Here is an 18859-nt window from a genome sequence, read left to right as displayed (position 1 = left end):
ATAATCAAAGTGCCATTCAGCTATGCAAAGATCCAGTCCAACATCAGCGCAGCAAACACATTGAACTACACATGCACTTCATCAGAAAGCTCATTCATGACCATGTTCTTGAAGTGCAATATTGTCCAACAGATGATCAGGTTGCAGACATCTTCACAAAGGCTCTCACAGAGGCGAAGTTCACTAAACTTCGATATATGCTTGGAGTTCAGGAAGTTGTCACTAAGGGGGGATAGGCTCTAGTGCCTCCTTCCTTCTCCTATTGTGTCATATTTGTAAATCCTTCAATCCTATCCCAAGTTGTTCTTAAGGGGGGATGTTAGGATATTCCGACACATAGGATATAGTTAAGTTCAACTTGGTCTAGTATAGAGTTAGGTTAGAGTTAGGTAAAGTGTGTTTCTTTACCGTTGTACATTTTGTAACTTACAATCCGACGGTCACGATATGTAGCGATCCGACGGTTCACTCTCACCTCGGTATTACCGACACTTGATCCGTGGCTTGACACCCGATTGGTCCATGAGTTCTATTTAAATCGCATGGAGGGTCATTGTTCGGGTAATCCGTGCATGAGAGAAGCTTATGTAAATTTTCATTCTTTGATTAATAAATTGCCTGTAGTACCCATGTCGGGACAGGCCGTGGACTGTTTCCCTCCTTGCACTTTGAGGGTTTTAACCACGTCAAAAATACTGGTGTATTGATTTGAGATCTGGTTGTGAGCGGTGTCCTTTTGGTGTTCTTTCTGAGGAACTTACCCTGTAAATTCCTACACTAACAAAAATTTCAATTTTAGAAATTCTTATTTTGTTAAATTGTTTATAATTTGAAAGTTGGATATAATTTGTTGAGCTAACTTATTACACTACTATGTTTTTTGCAGCACAATGGTGGGAGGCTTTTGGTAGCCATTGTCCTCAATTGCAGAAGTTTGCAATCTATATTTTGAGTCAAACTTGCAGTGCTACTGGATGTGAGTGCAATTGGTCTATCTTTGAGAGGTTTCACACGAAGAAGAGAAACCGTTTGAAACAAAAACTGTTAAATGATCTAATCTATGTCCAATACAACCTTCGACTAAGACGTAACCAATTGCTGAACAAAAGAGTTGATACAGATCCCATTGTGTTGGAAGATATTGATCCAACATCAGATTAGGTAGTGGAGAGTCATCCAACAGAGTTTGATTCTAATGAGGATATTGGCCTTGATTTGGATTTACATATGGAGGCATTAGTTGAACATAATGTTCAGTTGAATGCAAATCCACTTGTACCATGCCCAACCCCAAGTCCTCCAGTTGTAGGCACTTCCTCTACTCAACCACGATGAAAGCGCATATATCATCTATCTCAACGTGCAGTTGCTGCGCCTGCTAGTGCTACTACTTCTACAGTTGTAGTTGTAGATGGTGATGGGGAGGAGGAAGAGCCATGGGTTTCCTTGACTGACTCTAATTCAAAGTTTGAGCCAGATGATGTTGCATTCTCTAGTAGCAGTGTAGCATAAAAACTTATGCTGAAACACAATTGTTGATAGCTTGTAGATTTAATTGTTAAAAATACACGCAAGTATTTAAATAATAATTTATTATTATATATAAAATGTATAAGATGATTTGAATGTACGATGAGGACCCTGCTTTTATACTTTAGCAGGTGACCTTTCGTGAACGGGCATGTCTTTTAGACATGCCTTTTCACTTAATTTTAATGACCAATTAACCTAAATAATATTTAATTATTTAATATTTATATTTATTCTATTTAGCTAATTGTTATGAATTATATTAATAACATAGCCCCTCCCTTCAGAAACTTTGTCCTCAAAGCTTTAATACTGAGGTTTTCTTCACTTACTCGCTATCGATGTATGCAACTTGGTCATTGATTCGTCAGGTAGCTTATCAATACTATTTCCTTGATATTAATACTGATTTTTTTATTATTTTTTTATATTGCTTTTAACTCTTTTTATTTTTATTTTTATAACTTCAATTTTTTTATTTTTTATTTTTACTTTTTAATAAGGTTATAATATATAGGTTATAATTTATATATAATATGTAATGACAATAGTATCAGCGAGATATATATATATATAATAACATATATATATATCGTAATATATATATATATCGTAACATGGTCGTATTAACCTCTTAACCTCTGAACCGACGGTCGTCAATAGTCGCCCTGCTTCATTGAAAAGGTAACGATTGGGCAAATCGCTCATGGAGAAATCCAACATTACTTTCATGTCTTCCAGTCTTGCTCTATAGTTCCCTTCCGAACACTCATAAATGTATTTAGCCAGTAGCAAAGCATACAACAGGTGCCTAACGTTGAAAGTTTTTGCACCCGGTCTCAGACGCAAGAAGGCATGCCTAAAAATCTTAGTGACTTGCCCCATCACACCGTATTCGGACCTAGCCAGACCTGAAACCGTAATGGCTCCATATTTTACGCAGCGCTGACAGAAAAAATTCATAACTTTCCCAAGGAACACGGATTCTTCGCGAAATTTTTCATTAAAATTTTCGCTGTGGGCATCTCCAGCTCTGAAATCCTGTGGTTCATGGGTTGGGTTGATGGTAAAATCTTGAGCATGTGCATGGGCATACGAAGGCGATAGAACAAAAGAAAATCACTGCAAGATCATAGCCAAAACCACCTTGGCTTCGATCATGGAAAAATTCATACCAATGCAGATTCTTGGTCCTAATCCGAAAGGCATAAACGCCATGGGGTGTTTGGCAGCCTTGGATACTCCCTCAGAAAATCGTTGTGGATTGAATTGTCTAGCATCTTCTCCCCACAACTCTTCGTCATAGTGAAATGCAGTGATTGGAATTATGATTTTGGTTCCTGCGGGAAGAGTGAGATTCCCCAACTTCATGGTTTTGAAAGTCTTTCTCACCATAAACGGTAATGGGGGATAAGGTCTAAGAACCTCCTGAAGAACTATATTTACTATTTTCAGGCGATTTATGACCTCGGTATTTGGAGCTTCATTCTTACATAATCTGATCACTTTCTCTCTTGCCAAATCCTGCCAGTCTATGTGCATGGCAAGCAGAATTACAGTCCATGTCATTAAGATGGATCTTGTCTCATGTCCAGCCACGAAGAATGTCTTGCATTCATCGATCATTTCTTGAAAAGACATGCTCAGATGCTTTTTCCCTTTTCCCTTCTTGGCTGCCATCAATATCAAGTCGAGGAGATCCCTGTTCTTATCAACTTTTTCTACACTCATATTTTTCTACCGATTTGTGATTATCTCAGCTTAGTGCCCTCTGAATTTCTCGGTCTAGCCTTTGACCTTTCAAATTATTTCTCATGGGTAAAAACCTGTAATCTGAAATACTGAAGTTACGAAAGCTTTCAACAACTAGACGTGCTTGCTCGGTCTGCAAGTTGAAGATGTGTTTTTCTTCCATATAGCTACTACAAAAAGCCGTTCTGGCAATCCCATCACCAGATAGATTTCAGAATTCATTGAATACCTCTATCTCTTTCTCACCAGAATCGACTGAGTTGGTCCATTTTTCTAGCAGACTGGTTGCGCTCGCCACAATCATTGGCACCATAGTCTCGCTTCCTTGTGTTGCATCCTTTCTGATCACTTCAAAAAGGGCTGTGGCTTCTCGCTTCAATATTGAGAAATTCATTTGGGCCAGTTTTTCTTGGTCTTTATCTATCTTCTGAAGTTCTACATCATCTTCCCCATCCTGTCCTTCAAGCAATAAATTTCTCTTTATAGCCAACGCTACATCTGAATCATCACTCTCATCCACATCAAGATCAACTTCATCTTCAATTTCATTATTTTGATCTTTTTTGTTTCTTTACTGTCACTAGTATCTTCATTATTATTGATTTCTTTTGGACATTCTTTAACTTTTGCACATGACTTTTCTAGACGTTGAAATTCTTCTTGAATACTAAACTGTTCAACGTAATCACGATGTGAATGTAATGTCATATTGTGTGGCGAACTACGTTCAAAGGCCTGCATGATTATATCATGTGCCATGGCTCCGATACCACTGTAGCATAAAAACTTATGCTAAAACACAATCGCTGATAGCTTGTAGATTTAATTGTTAAAATTACACACAAGTATTTAAATAATAATTTATTTTATATATAAAATGTATAAGATGATTTGAATGTACAATGAGGACCCTGCTTTTATACTTCAGCAAGTGACCTTTCGTAAACGGGCATGTCTTTTAGACATGCCTTTTCACTTAATTTTAATGACTAATTAACCTAAATAATATTTAATTATTTAATATTTATATTTATTTTATTTAGCTAATTGTTATGAATTATATTGGTGACTAGTGATGTTTTATAGTATACTTTTGTTGTAGAGGCCATTTAGAGCCTCCTTGGTTATGTGTTTTTGTTTTGATCTCTATATCATGTATGTATTGGACAATGCACTGGGTGCCATTTTGATATAATGGATATATTCATGAGCCTACTTTGATCATATGTTATCTTGTCTCTATATTCTAATGCTTTGTGTTTGGAAACATAAATGAAAATATTTAAAATTATGTTTTTTGATAAAAAAATAAATATTTAATGTATTTTTTACAACGACCGGGTCACTGAAATCAAACTAGCCAATTCGATATGTAGTCGGAGTCGGAGCAGACCCTCAGCGGGTTCCGAACCCAAGTCGGAGTTTTAAAACATTGGTTGTAATCATGTATGATGTATCGATATTTTGTATTTGTTTTAGTTTCTAAAAACATTTGGATATTTGTCTATTTTTGAATTTTGTTTTGTAATTTGTAAGTGTTTGTTTGTCTATATATAAAACATGTCCTCTCTGCCCTATTTCCGAGGTTGACATGTCCCATGTCATACACATATTTTTGTGTCCTCTGTGACCTGTGTCCTCATGTCATGTCACTATTGGGCTTTCACAGCAATCCATCCTCCTTGATCTATTATATTTATGTGGGCAGAAGTATTTATCTATACTTTTTCATACTTTTCTTGCTTGTTTGTACGCTTGATTAATCTTTATCAAAATTAAGCATGGCGTTGTTCTAGGAAATTCAGTTATAGACTATAGTCATGGTTTATGTGCCTATGATTTATTTTGGTCTTTGTGTAATCTATGAATTACTTTTGCAACTCTCATGCTTGTCACCTATAAACTTTCCCTTTTTGTAAGCAAACAATTTTGTCAAATGTTGACACCATAGATTGTTTTGTGTTGTTGATAATTTGAAACAGGAGGTCTAAATATTGAACGGGAGTCTGATAGCTGGGATTTTGGTGTAGGTATGGGACCATCAGCCTGCTTTACTTTCTTTCATTAAATTCAACTATGGCAAATCTTACACAATGTGCCTGTATAAATTTTTCATGTATGCTATGTTGCTAATTCTTTTGTTCTTTATTTTTAAGAACTGTATGGAGATATATGACATGAAAAACTGATATCTAGAAAAGGTGTAAGACACAATGGGCAGTTTGATTTATACAGGTGCTAGATTTTATTTAAATGCTACCCAAAAGAAGTGGGCAAATTGGCGAATGTATGATTATGTTGTGGATGAACTGCCTAAACTGTTAAGTTCCCACTTTCGTCAGCTAGATCCCACAAATGCATCTATTTTTGGTCATTCAATGGGGGGACACGGAGCTTTGACAATTTTCTTTGAAAATCAAAATAAATATAAGGTGTGTCTTTCTAGATTGAACTTTTAATTTCAACGAAGCGAAGACACGGAACATCTTTATAATGTAAATGGTTGTCGAACCTTACTGCTATTGCTGGATTATTACAGTATGTGTCAGCATTTGCACCCATTGTGAATCCCATTGATTGCCCATGGGGTCAGAAGGCATTCTTGAATTACTTGGGTGATGACAAATCTAGTTGGGAGGTACCTTATTTATTTAGGTGTTTCAAATCTGGTCAATTATTTTAATCTCAAATATGCATTTTTAGAAAGTGCTGAACATAAGTTTTGCATAGAAAATTTATACTTTGATTGCTTTCCTTGTGCAGGAATATGATGCAACTTACCTAGTGAAGAAATGCAATGGTCTGTCAAAAACCATTCTTATTGTCAGGTGGCTATAATTATCCTTATATACATTTTATGTGAAGAGAACATGATTTAATTTGCTCATAGGTTAGACAAGTTAATACAAACATGCCACAAACCAAGATATTCAGCTCATCACTGTTCAATCTCAATGCAATAGTTGCTAAAGGCTACAATTTTCCAAAGTTCTGGCTGGATTTTGGGAAAAATTGCCTAGAAAATCTACCCAAAAAGGGCAAAAATGTGCCTCACTAGAATACTGCATTAACGAAGCATAACATCAATATGGAGAACCTAAAATCTAGTTGTAACTCATAGCTAGTTAAGAGGTGTATCGTTCCAGCTTCCAAGGTATCAATTTCATTTGAGAAAGGTAATTAAAAGACAATGGTAAGTTATATCCATATAAATACAATCAAAACAAATTTGCTATGTTAGTTTATGGCTTTATCATTTGTTTGGATGAATAGGATATTAAAGTACCCTTTTTGAGACAGTGAGTTGAGTAAGGAATTAACTTTCCATATGAAAGAAACAATAATTGCTTGGAAACATATGTGAAAATGAGAAAAATAAGAAAGGGGTTTTCTATCCCATTTCACATCATAGACGTGGGTGCCTCACATTTTGTATGCCTACTTTTTAACGAAGAAAATACACATAGTAAGCATGGAATTAATGATGAAGAAATTCAAGGAGTTAAAGTTTCCAATGTACATTACTTCAAAATGTAATGGATAGATCTATCAACTAAGTTATAAGAATGCAAATATAAAGACATGCAACTTAATAATGAAGTTGATTGTTTAAAAATGAGGTAGCAGAATATCAACAAAATCATTAGGTATCACAAATTGAAGATCTCAAAAGCAAATTCGATAAGGACTTACTAGAAAAAGATGAAGAATTCTTTTGCCTAATGAATGATAGTCAACAACTATTTCTCAAATCAAGAAGTCAATAAATGAAACTAGTGTAATCTTAAATTAAAACATTGGAATCAAAATGAAATTCAACGAGAACTTGTTAGAAAGAGATGAAGGAAATTCTTGCCTAAGGAACCAAATCAGAGGTTGCTTGAATAGAGAAAAAGCTTAAAAGACGATAAGTAGAAGAATCAAGATCTTAAAAATAAGTTCAAATGAATGATCTTGACATTTTTTGCTATAATTTTTTTTCTGGGATACCTCAGATTATGAAATTTTTAGAGATCCGAGGAGACATACCGAAGTATCTCAGGTAAAAATTTTAAAATCCAATTTCAAAAATTGGACATGTGGCATGCTTAACAATTTTGCTCTTGCAAAAAGGTAAAAAAGCAACGAGTTTTGGGAAAGTTACCGTAACTTTCACTTGGCACATCAAAGTTTGGTCAAACTTGAGGAATTGCAAAGAAGACATGTCAAAGGATTGTAGGCTGAAATTTATATTTAGAAGGGCTCAAATTTTAGAGATATATTAGAAGAAAGGTTAGCCATCCAAATAGTCAACAAATTAGGGTTTTGAAAGGTGCATACCTTATAATTGGCATAACTTTTGATTAGAAGATCTGTTTTTGGTAACTCGAAATTTGTGTAAAAGAGAAAAAAGAGGGCCATTATTATTTACTCACATGGCTCTTAATGGAGCTTCAAAAGTTATTTGACCACTTCTAGAAAGGTCATCCATGACTCATGAAGAAATAGAAGATGTATAGTACTAGGTATTTGAGTTGAAAGATCATTTGTCACATATGGAACAAAGGGTGAAGGAAAGAAGGAATGCAAAATGTCAACTAAGAAATAAGAAAGTCCACGATTGAAAACAAGGATTGAATGTCAGTCAGAGTATTGTAGGTTGAAATTTTATATATAGAAGGGCTCAAATTTCAGAGAAATAGTCTACAAATTAGGGTTTTGAAAGGTGCATACCTTATAATTAGCATAACTTTTGATTAGAAGATTTGTTTTTGGTAACTCAAAATTTGTGATAAAGAGAAAAAAGATGACCATTATTATTTATTCACATGGTTCCTAAGGGAGCTTCAAAATCTATTTGACCACTTCCAAAAATCTCATCCATGACTCATGAAGAAATAGAAGATGTGTAGTACTAGGTATTCGAGTTGAAAAATCAATCGTCACGTATGGAACAAAGGATGAAGAAAAGATGGAAGAAATGCAAAATGTCAAGGAAAAAATACGAAAGTCCATGACTAAAAACAAGGAAGAAATGCAAAATTTCAAGAAAGAAATACAAAAATTCATAATTGAAAATGAGGAAGAAATAAAGAAAATATAAACTATGTGATTACTAAAAGGATATGGAGATCTAAGGAAATCATGAAAATAAGGAGAAGCATGGTGTTGAGACTCAATCATGTATGAGAGTATTTTATCACAATTGGAGAGCAAAAATATTCAATCACGGAAACATAATCGTGACTTTTAAATTGAGGATTTACATAATTAAGGCTTCAAGTATCACCAAGGAACTGCTACATTCCGAAGATCAATATGAGGATGTTTGATGGTAATGATTCTATAACATGGATATTCCAAATGGAGCAAGACTTTGATCTAGACCAAGTGACATCCTTACGAAAGGTAAATATGGCAGCCATGTGTTTAGAATAAGATCCATTTTTATGGTACCAATGGCTTTGTGAAAGAAAAAAGTTTCTATTGTATCTTGGTTTTTTTAAAAGGAGAATGATAGCACATTATGGGGATATTAAGAGCAATTCATTCTTTAGTCAATTGTCAAATCTTCGGTAAAAATGGTCCAATTACAGAACACATTCAACAATTCCAAAAGTTGAGTCTCAGGGTAAAGAACATTTAGAGGATAATTTGTTAGACCTCTTTATGGGAACTTTAAAGGAAAGCATCCAACATGAGGTATGTTCATTTGAACCTAAATCCGTAGAGCATGCTTTCACACTAGCAAAGAAAGTTGAAAATAAAAATATGGTTGCTATAAAATTCGACACTAGTAACTATAGAGAGCATCATGCCCCCCTCTATTGACAAGGTTGACACCTCAACAAATGGATGAAAGAAGAGCGAAGGGACTATGTTTCAATTGCGACAACAAGTATAGTAAGGGACATAAATGTGGTGAGAAGAATTTATTCTAAACTATTATAAAAATAGTAACAAGGACAAGTGTTCCTAAGGCTTGGTGTCTAGCCTAGGAAAAAGTGTCCTAACATGACCCTCTTGACTTAACTTTATGAGAAATAAAGTTAAAGTGAATTTAGGAGACAGTCATAGAGTCCCTTTTTGAGTTAATTAACGAAAAGGGGACTTAGGGGATAAAGTGACTTATGGGTCAACAAAGAATTAAATCCTCACACGATCTCAATGGCTAAGATCTAATCTCAGCCATTGGGTCTTAGTTTTAGGTCTCTTCTCATTATGAAGGAACAATAAGGAAAATGCAAAGGGGAAATACACCATTTGCACATTTTCTTCATGAGATTTAGAGAAGAGGATAAAAAGAGGTCGAGAGGGCAAAGAGTGCAACAAGGGAAGGGAAAAGTACAAAAGTAGGCCAGTAAAGGATTGCAACAAGAGGCACAAATTCCAAGGTTGAGAATGGGCATGGAGCTCAACGAAGAGGGCAGTGAAATTTAAGAGGGTCTGGGCATGATTTTTGAGGTAGTTGGGTTGCATTAATTGTTGTTAGAAGGGTTGCATTAATTGATGTTAGAGTGACATGATTTTCTAGGGACAATAACACTGAAATCAACGTCTGTCAGGGCACTAAAATTGGGACAGTCTAACCATTGATTTTGAGGTTGGTACTACACATTTATTGCACTATTATGGGCACAAAAATTGAGGATGTTAGGGAACTAAAATAGAGGTTGTCAGAGTGCAGATTGTAGGATTGTTTGTACAAAATGTTCAAGGTAGTGGCACGAATTTTGAGGGGAACAAATAGTTAATTAATTGCTACTAGACAATACAACAAAGGCATGATTTTTTGAGCTCGACACAAAATTCTAGGACTAGGAGTTGTTAGGCTGAAACTTGAAGGAGCAACTACAACACAATTTCCAAGGAATTTTGGGCATGAATTTAGGGAGATAAGTTGACTTGTTTGTTGTCATTTATTGGTGTAATAAGTTCTTTGATAAGAAATAAAAATATCTCTCTCATTGGATTTCCCTTCAAAGCTTTTCCAAGTTCATTAGACCGAAAATCTCCTCTATTAAATTTGTGGGTTGGTTGTATTTTTCTTAGCAAAAGCAAAAGTGAAAAAGTAGAGTAGGCTCATCTATTTCTAAGTTGAAAAATATTCATGTTTATGATAGTAACATCAAACATGTGGGTTGGGCATTGTTAATTTTTAAGGCTAGATTGTTCTTTACTGTAGATACTTTCATTTATAAACTTATTCACCATTTTCATATTCGATTCACCCCAGAACATCATACCATCATTAGCAATTACATAGAGAGAACATTAACATCAACGATGCAGTGGAACGATAAAGAACAATAGAAGAAAAACATACGCAATAGAGACATCAGGATTTAGGCTAGAGACCAAGGCAAAATTCCACAAGGGGAAAACCCAACCAAATTTTTCTTCTATTAGGTATGCATGAATTGTTTATATGAGATACAAAGTACAATAAGAATGAGATACATCAAGCCTCTTAGGGCCAACCCAATTTGATCCGTAAATTTCCATGGATATTCCACTAGACAGTTCGTTACAACAGATCTGATAATATTATATTAAAAATCTAAGATTCTACACTATTACAGTTTCATTTAATCTCTAGATGTGTAAAATTAACTGTAATTTGTGCATGCATGTAAAAGTATATCAAGCAGAAAAGTAGAGAGCGACAAAATAAACTCACATACACATAATACACAAGATATGCTCTCTAGGAAACCCTTTCGGGAGAAAACACAACTGGAAGGTGAGGTTGCTTCGCTCTCTTTCTCTGTCTGGAAATATGGCTGCAGATACAAAGAAGTAATGTCTATGGCCCGTGGGCTGTTGCAATGCACAAATTCTTCGTGTGTGCTCTACCTCCTATCTTTCCTGGCTATCTTTGCTCAACTATGGAACAAAATGCTCTCGAAAGAATGGAATGCCTCTTCCTCCTAGTTGTCCAGTTATAAAATAGCCCGATAGCCTACTAATGGTTAAGTTTGACTACATCAACTCTTAACTAGAGTTACAAAATGAACTCTTTTAGAGTCTTTTATATCATAAACATGTGGCTAGCCCCTTTTCCATGAATAATGGGGGCTGACGCAACATCCTCCCGAACTATAGGTGTGAAAACAGGAAGGCCAACTTCTAAGTGGCATAAGTTTTGCATACATACTCTGATTGACGTGATTCTTGCTCTGTTGGAAAGCTTTCTGTGTGTAGAATAGCATGAAAATTCGCAACGTTTAAGCGACAATTTTACCACCAAAAGACGTCGTTTGATGCCTCAAAATGCTCCTTGAAGGTTTCGGACCCACGTTTCGCCAAATTGGGTCCTGTGGGTAAAAACGGTCCCGTGAGCTGATTCCTCCACTTATTTCTGCTCCAAATGCATCAAGATGGATGAAAAACAATATATTGATCCAATTCGGATCACAAGTAAATTTACTACTTCGTTTGTGAATTGAACGAGACAAGTCCAAGATAGCTGCTATACAATATCACATCTATCATCCATCATGTTATCACTGTCATCAAAGGAGTTGACATATCTATATCACTACTTTGAGTCCAACAAGGTTATCAGGTCACTGCCAATCCAACACGGTCATTGCCAATCCAAGTTACAGCCATATCAAAGGGTACTGTTATCAAAAGTATCACTGTCATCAACGCTGCTCATTAAAATCATTGTCATCAAGGAAATGATATAATCAAAGTCACAATCATGTCATCATGTCATGAACACTATGACCATGCCATTGTCATTATGTATTAAATGCAAGGTCACTTGTCACTATGTATATTTATTGAGCTCATTGTCATATAAATACTTTCAAACCAAGACATTTAAGGGGTACTCTACCACATGATGAAATCTCAACCCTACATTCATTCAAAACTCTAAGAGAGAATTTGAATCATAGTGAGGCAAATAATGAGAGCCATATACAATGCATCCTACAACAAGTAAAGTCAACCTCATAGAGTATAGAGTATAGGACAATCTCCATCTTAAGAGTATAGAACAATATGCCACGCACCACAGAGCGATGACGTTAAGACAGTCCGAGCCACAAGAATACTAAGAGCAAGCCGCCGTGAAATAATATGCACCACCTCTGTATAAATTTGATGCCATAGAATAACGATGCCTCTGAATAAGATTTGATTCCATGTAACAATGCCACTGTAGAGAGTTCACTGCTAGGTAATGACCCCACTGAATGTAACAATGCTACTGTACAAAAAGAAAATCACTGTGTAATAGAGAGCGAACCTTAACGAAATCAAAAGCGAGCTACTATGATAACAATACAAACCACAATTAAAAAGCAAACCATAGATAAATCAAATGCAATCCAATGGAAGATATAAATGCGGGTCTTAGGAACAAACATGACACCTAAGAGAATAGATGTGATGCCTTATATGATGGACGTGATGCCTCAGATGACTGATGTGATGCCTCACATAGTAGATGTGATGCCTTGGAGTATAAGCAATGTCATTGTGAGATGCCTGGAAACAAAGTACAAACAATCAACAAAAGCGAGCCTCGGAGATGCAGGCCACAGAAGTTACAGTATGTGCCATAGATATTAGATGCGAGCTATAATAAAAGGTTGAGCCTCGGATAATTCCATAGATATATCGCGAGCCTCAGTCAAGTATGCGAACCATCATATATATGAACCAAAGAAAGATGTGTGAGCTAGCTTATATACAATATGAGCCACTTTTTATTAGTACAAACCACAAAGATAAGTGAACCATAAAGATGCGGGCTAATTTTCCTCAAAGCACTAAATCAATACACCAAATAATGGTGGATTATTACTAATATATAATTGTCTCCTTGTACGAATGGACACGACTTATCGTTAGGTCGTCTTGAGGTCGACATGAGATCTTTGGCGAGAAACGTCAAAATTTGAATTAATATATTTTCTAATTAATCAAAATAATATTTCTCTTTTAATAGAATTGTCCTTTGTATAGAATAAATCTTCTTTGGGGTAGCTGGGCTTCCTTTGGGGAAAGAGGGTTTCCCTTTGGGAAATTCATCCCGAAGCTGCCCAAATTTCAACACTCCCTCTCAGCTAGGGAGGAATTTTGTTAATTTTAGATAACAATGGTATGTTCTATGCTTATGAGAAATTCACTTCAATTTTCTTATTAGCCCAATAACAATTTCCAAATTAGCAATCACATTAACATGACAGTGAATGCAGATAGAACATAAATAAAAATAGTATAAGACAAGCCAAGACAAGAGGACACAAGATGTGGCGCATGCTAGGGACAAACCCCAATGTGGGGAAACCCTTTGATCAAGTCTTCTTAGTATTCTTCAAAAGTTCAATAGAGAGAGAGAGTACAATATACAAAATTCACCTGCCCAGTCAAAGTCAAATCTGTCCAGTCAAACAACAGCCACAGAAAGCCCTAACTAGAAAGTTAATGTTGGTCAATGAGGCAGAATTTTTCCACCAAATTAGCTCGGTCAAACCCAGTCAACTCGACCTCCAACAACAATCCAAATCAGCCCAAAATAGTCCCGAAAATGACAGTGAAACTCGGTCAACACAGAGGTCAAACTTGTGGTCAACGCTGGTCAAACAACTCTATTTGCCTCGATTTATGTGCCCAAAAATGTGACCTTCCCAATAGAAAATTCCCTAGAAAAATGCATTCAAACTCAGTCAACTGCAGCTTGGTAAACGCTGGTCAACCCTTCCTGCAATTTGGTCAACACCCAAAATAGAAAACGCATTCTGTCCTTCGCACATGTGGAGAGAGAGAAGGCTTCCCTGAAGTTGTACGACCCAATTAGATGAGGAGAGAGAGATATGTGTGAGAATGAATGATGTCCAAATGAGGTAGATGCACCTTCTATTTATATGCAATGTTGAGGACGAATAGGCGTGTCTTTTGGGCTTTTGAGCCTACAATAGTTCGTTGGTTGTCCTTGACAATTTGTCCATAAACAAAATAAATTCATAATTCCATTTGTACATGTTAGAATGAGATGATCTTTAGATCAATCCTACACCTCTCAGAAAGAGGAATCCAATAAAAATATCAGCTACATCATATGAGCTGTCCAAGGTGGAGTTTGGCCCTAGTTGCCAAATTTAACACTCCCTCTCAACTAGGAAGAACTCCACCTGCCAAACTATCTGACAATTTGTACCATCCCTTTCATCCCTACTCTGCTCTGCTCTATTTTGCTGAACCATGAAGAAATAATGAAGAAGAAATGATCGAGAATATATCATACCATTCTCCACTGACCTGAAGTTAGTCTCCAATAATCGCGAATGTATCATACTACTCTCCATTGACTCGAAGTCAGTCTCCATTGATCCCAGATCAATATCAAACATCCTAGCATAGGGAGTACGATAGTAACGATGCGTCTATCGGTAGTATTATGGTCCCTATCCTCATTTCCCTACTCATTGCCTAGATGAGAGGTACTTCCCATGAGCCCCGGATTGCATGGGTAGGATGTGCCGGCAGGAGAAGGTGAACCAATGATCTTGCTCATATGCCATAGGAGAAAGTGAACCACTCATCCTATGCATATCTCAACATGGATTATCACAGGGGAAGGTGAACCACTCACCCTATGGCCACTCATTGCTCCAAGAAGTACCCTAAGCCCCCCAGAGCTTAATATCTAAATCAAACATGACCCTCATAAGAGGGTTTCTCCACGACTCCACGTCGTTCACAAAAGGTTAAGAATTTGACCCTCCCCAGAGGCTTCGTAAGAATATCTGCAACCTGATCATCAGTCCCAATAATACGGAGCCTTATTGCTCCCTGTTGTACCATATCCCAGATTAAGTGGTACCTAATATCAATATGCTTGGAGCGGTCATGAAACACGAGATTCTCAGAAAGACGAATCCCACTTTGGTTGTCGCATTAGATAACAGTGGTATCCAACACGTCCAAACAACTCACTAAAGAGCTTCCTCAACCAAACAACTTCACAGGAGGCCATACTAGCAACAATGTATTCAGCCTCAGCGGTGCTCAAAGCAACCAACTTCTGCTTCCTGCTAATCTAGGATATCGAAGCAGAACCTATAGAGAAGCAACATCTAGATGTGCTCTTATGATCCACCACACTACCAGCCTAGTCAGCATCAGAATAACCATGGAGCCTCACATTCCCGACAATGTATCTCAGTCCATAGGTGATTGTGCCCTGGAGATATCTCAAGAGATTCTTGGAAGCAATCCAATGTATGTGATGAGGCTCAACCATAAATTGACTCAATGTATTTACTGCAAAACTTATGTCTGGATATGAGTTCACAAAGAACATTAGGGCCCCCATGAGTTGATGATACTCAGAAATATTTCCCAAATCGGGTCTAGTAACACTTCTGCATAACTTCTTGAAGTTAAGTTCCATCAGAGTAGTCACGGAATTCCAGTCCACCATCCCAAATCTTTCAAGTAGCTTCACAATGTATTTTCCTCGAGAAAAGAAAACCTCACCTATCTTTTGGTAGACCTCCAACCCTAAGAAATAATGCATCACTCCTAGGTCCTTCATCTCGAATTCGGAAGCCAACTCCCTCCTGCATTGATGAATGAGAGGGTCTGCACCTGTCAGAAAGAGATTGTCCACATAAAGCACCAAGATGAGAGGCCTATCATTAAGAAAAGTCTTTCGGTAGAAATCACATAAGATAAATTTTTGGTCGACGCGTTTCTAACCAACAAGTGTCGTTCATTGTCAGGACTAGATGAAGAGGCAGACCATGGCAAAGGCATAAATAGAGAGCAATGTAGAGACCTTAATTTCAAGAATCAACTATATTTGAACAATAATACTTAGTAAAGGTTCGGATCAACTTCACTTCTTGTAAATCCCAACTCATCAGATAACTATCGATCCTCTCATACCAAGCTCCATAGAGGGATTTCTTCAATCTGCATATATGTGTCTGACGATCTTGAACTTCAAACGCCTCGGGTTTATTCTTCATAGACTTCCTCCTTAATTGAACCATGCAAGAAGGTTGTCTTGACATCCATCTGGTATAGATTCAATCCTTGCAAGGCAACAAGGGCTATAATCAAATAGATGGTGGTATATCGGGCAACAGGTGCAAATATCTCATCGTAGTCCACACCTTCCTTTTGAGAGAAGCCTCAAGCAACAAATCTAGCCTTGAACTTTTCAACACTTCCATCAGCTCCATGCTTGATCTTGTAGAGCCATTTCGAGGTGACAACGGATTTGTCCTTGGGTCTAGGGACCACATCCCAGACATCATTCTTCATAATCAACTCATACTCTTCGTTCATAGCATCCTTCCAAATTTGGTGCTTCACAACTTCTTCGAATGTGCAAGGCTCAGATTGAATAATGGTGCTCATGGCAGTTAAGTACCCTCGGTACCCATTTGACTTCTTACTTTCACGAAATGTCCCCCTTGGTGCAACATTTCTCTCGGCATCTTTGAGAGTTTCCCTAAGCCATGAGGGTCTCATTTTCGAGGAGGAGGGCTCATGAGGAGGTGGATCAATGGGATCCATTGGTCCTTCAACATCAAGCATTGGCTCATCCTGTGGTTCTCCTTGTTTTCCTAAATCTACTTCTTTGTCCTTCCTTGGAATAGGAAGGTTACTAATCTTCCCAAGGGAAACATTTTCATCGAAGGTGACATCATGACTTATCTCCACTTCTCTTTGACTAGGCATATAGATTCTATATGCCTTAGAAGTTTCACTATAGCCCACAAATGTTCCTTTCTTCCTAGATGCATCCAATTTGCTTCTCTTTTCTTTTGGCACATGAAAATATATGGGACTACCAAAAATTCTAAAGTGAGAAACATTAGATTTCTTACCGGTGAAAACTTCTTCAAGAGTTTTGGAGTCCAACGCTTGATGAGGGCATCTATTTTGAATGTACACGAGAGTGTTGGTAGCTTCCGCCCATAAGAACTTCGGAAGGCTTTGATCATGAAGCATGGCATGAGTGGCTTCTATAATAGAACGGTTCTTCCTTTTAGCAACACCATTTTTTTCAGGAGTATATGCGGTAGTAGTCTCCCTCTTAATGCCATCTTCTCTACAATAGTCATTGAACTCATTTGATTCATATTTGATTCCATTATCGATCCTCAATATTTTCATCTTCTTCCTGGTTTGATTTTTGACCAAAGCTTTGAATGAATGGAACCATGAGAATACCTCGTCCTTCTTCTTCAAGAAATATATCCAAGTTTTGCGAGAGAAATCGTCCTCGAAGTCAGCATAATATAAATATCCTCCCAAAGATTTCACGGGCATCATACCAATTAGATCATAATGAACCAATTGCAATATGTCGGTAATCTTGCTATCACTTGAGGGGAATGGTCCCCTTGTATGTTTTCCTTCGGCACATCCCTAACAAACACCTTCATGTTCTACTTTAAAGTTGGGCATACCTGTCAACATCTTCCTCACATCGAGTAGAGCCTTATAATGTAGATGAGCAAACCTCCAGTGCCATAATTCAGATTGAAGAGATGTGTCGCAAGACATAGCTCCTAATGGGCTTCCTCCAACTTGATATAGGCTATCAACCCTGAATCCAAGTGTAAATGCTTCTTTGAAATTTCTATTCCAAACATGTACCTTTCCATTGATGACTGCAACCTTGAATCCTTTGTCTTCCATCGCCAAGATAGATACCAGATTTTTCTTTAGATCGGGTACATATAGTACTTCTTGTAAATGAATGGTGTTACCTTGATTCAATTGAAGAGTATCATTCCCAACTCCCTTCAGAAGATAGGTGGCATTGTCTCTAAGGATAATTTCCAAATTTGTATCCTTTTCTATCAGATTTGAAAGAGCTTTCTTATACCCAGTGAAGTGCCTTGAGGCATCATTATCAATCAACCAATTTCCCAAGGTGTCTGGAGGAGAGGTAGTAGAGAGGGCAGATATAAGATAAAATTCTTTTCGCTTGTTATCAACAATTTTAGATTCATCATACCTGGAGTTTCTTGATCTTTTGAGAGGGCGACCATTTCCATGTTCAGTAGCGGGAGAATTTTGTTTTCCTTTGTTGTTGAACCTGCCATTCCTTGATTGTTTTTGCCCCTGGAATTGTTGTTGTTGTGGTTGTCATCATCATGAGGTGTATCCCTTCTATTAGGACACTCCCTAGCATAGTGGCCAAACTTGTTGCAAATGAAGCATCTTCCCTTCCTTCCATTTTTGAATCCTAGTCTTCCTTGACATTGCTTCTTTGAACGAGAATTGTTCTTCTTTTTAGCATGAGTGAAGAATGTAGTAGGATCATTCCTATTTGAAGGCATATCCATTTCCATCATCCTTGTCTCTTCTTGAGAACATCTAGTAAGCAATTCTTCAAAACCTGGAATCCTGTTGTTGTTGAGAATAGTTGAATAGTAGTGTTGAACACATGGCATTCACGATGGAGCCCCCCAAGGGCAATGAGAGTGAACTCCCTATCAATTATAACTTCTCCAATCGAAAGAAGATCATTTTTTATCTCGGTAATCCTCATGAAGTAGGATTAAATATCTTCACCTCTTCCCTTCTTTATGTCCTTCAATTTGTTCTTGAG

The 18859-nt window shown here is 37.0% G+C and overlaps 1 protein-coding gene, 1 long non-coding RNA gene and 1 pseudogene across 3 annotated transcripts in view; 2 read left to right on the top strand and 1 right to left on the bottom strand.

Moving 5' to 3' along the window:
- Positions 1–2649: 2649 nt before the first annotated feature.
- Positions 2650–3261, bottom strand: LOC149265189 (cytochrome P450 72A397-like). Its single transcript, XM_089402009.1, has one exon. The coding sequence runs from the start codon at positions 3259–3261 to the stop codon at positions 2650–2652; it is 612 nt and encodes a 203-aa protein (XP_089258135.1).
- Positions 3262–5495: 2234 nt separating this feature from the next.
- On the top strand, positions 5496–6120 carry LOC149265188 (S-formylglutathione hydrolase pseudogene; annotated as a pseudogene). The gene is made up of 3 exons (XR_016253706.1): positions 5496–5714; positions 5822–5920; positions 6046–6120. The product of XR_016253706.1 is annotated as an S-formylglutathione hydrolase pseudogene (transcript).
- Positions 6121–6339: 219 nt separating this feature from the next.
- LOC149265187 (uncharacterized) overlaps positions 6340–18859 on the top strand; it is a 64163-nt gene continuing 51643 nt past the window's right edge. The window contains exon 1 of the long non-coding RNA XR_016250881.1: positions 6340–6458. This is a non-coding gene — a long non-coding RNA (uncharacterized LOC149265187). The remainder of the gene's footprint in view (positions 6459–18859) is intronic.

Source organism: Pinus tabuliformis, chromosome 6 (assembly GCF_031772625.1).
Source record: "Pinus tabuliformis cultivar Carrire ecotype Pingquan chromosome 6, CPIR1, whole genome shotgun sequence".
Lineage (NCBI taxonomy): Eukaryota > Viridiplantae > Streptophyta > Pinopsida > Pinales > Pinaceae > Pinus > Pinus tabuliformis.
This window is presented reverse-complemented; position numbering and strand designations above follow the sequence as displayed.

What these genes read in the sequence shown, in the direction of transcription:
- LOC149265189 (XM_089402009.1), bottom strand. Translation starts at nt 3,261, where the DNA reads ATGAGTGTAGAAAAAGTTGATAAGAACAGGGATCTCCTCGACTTGATA.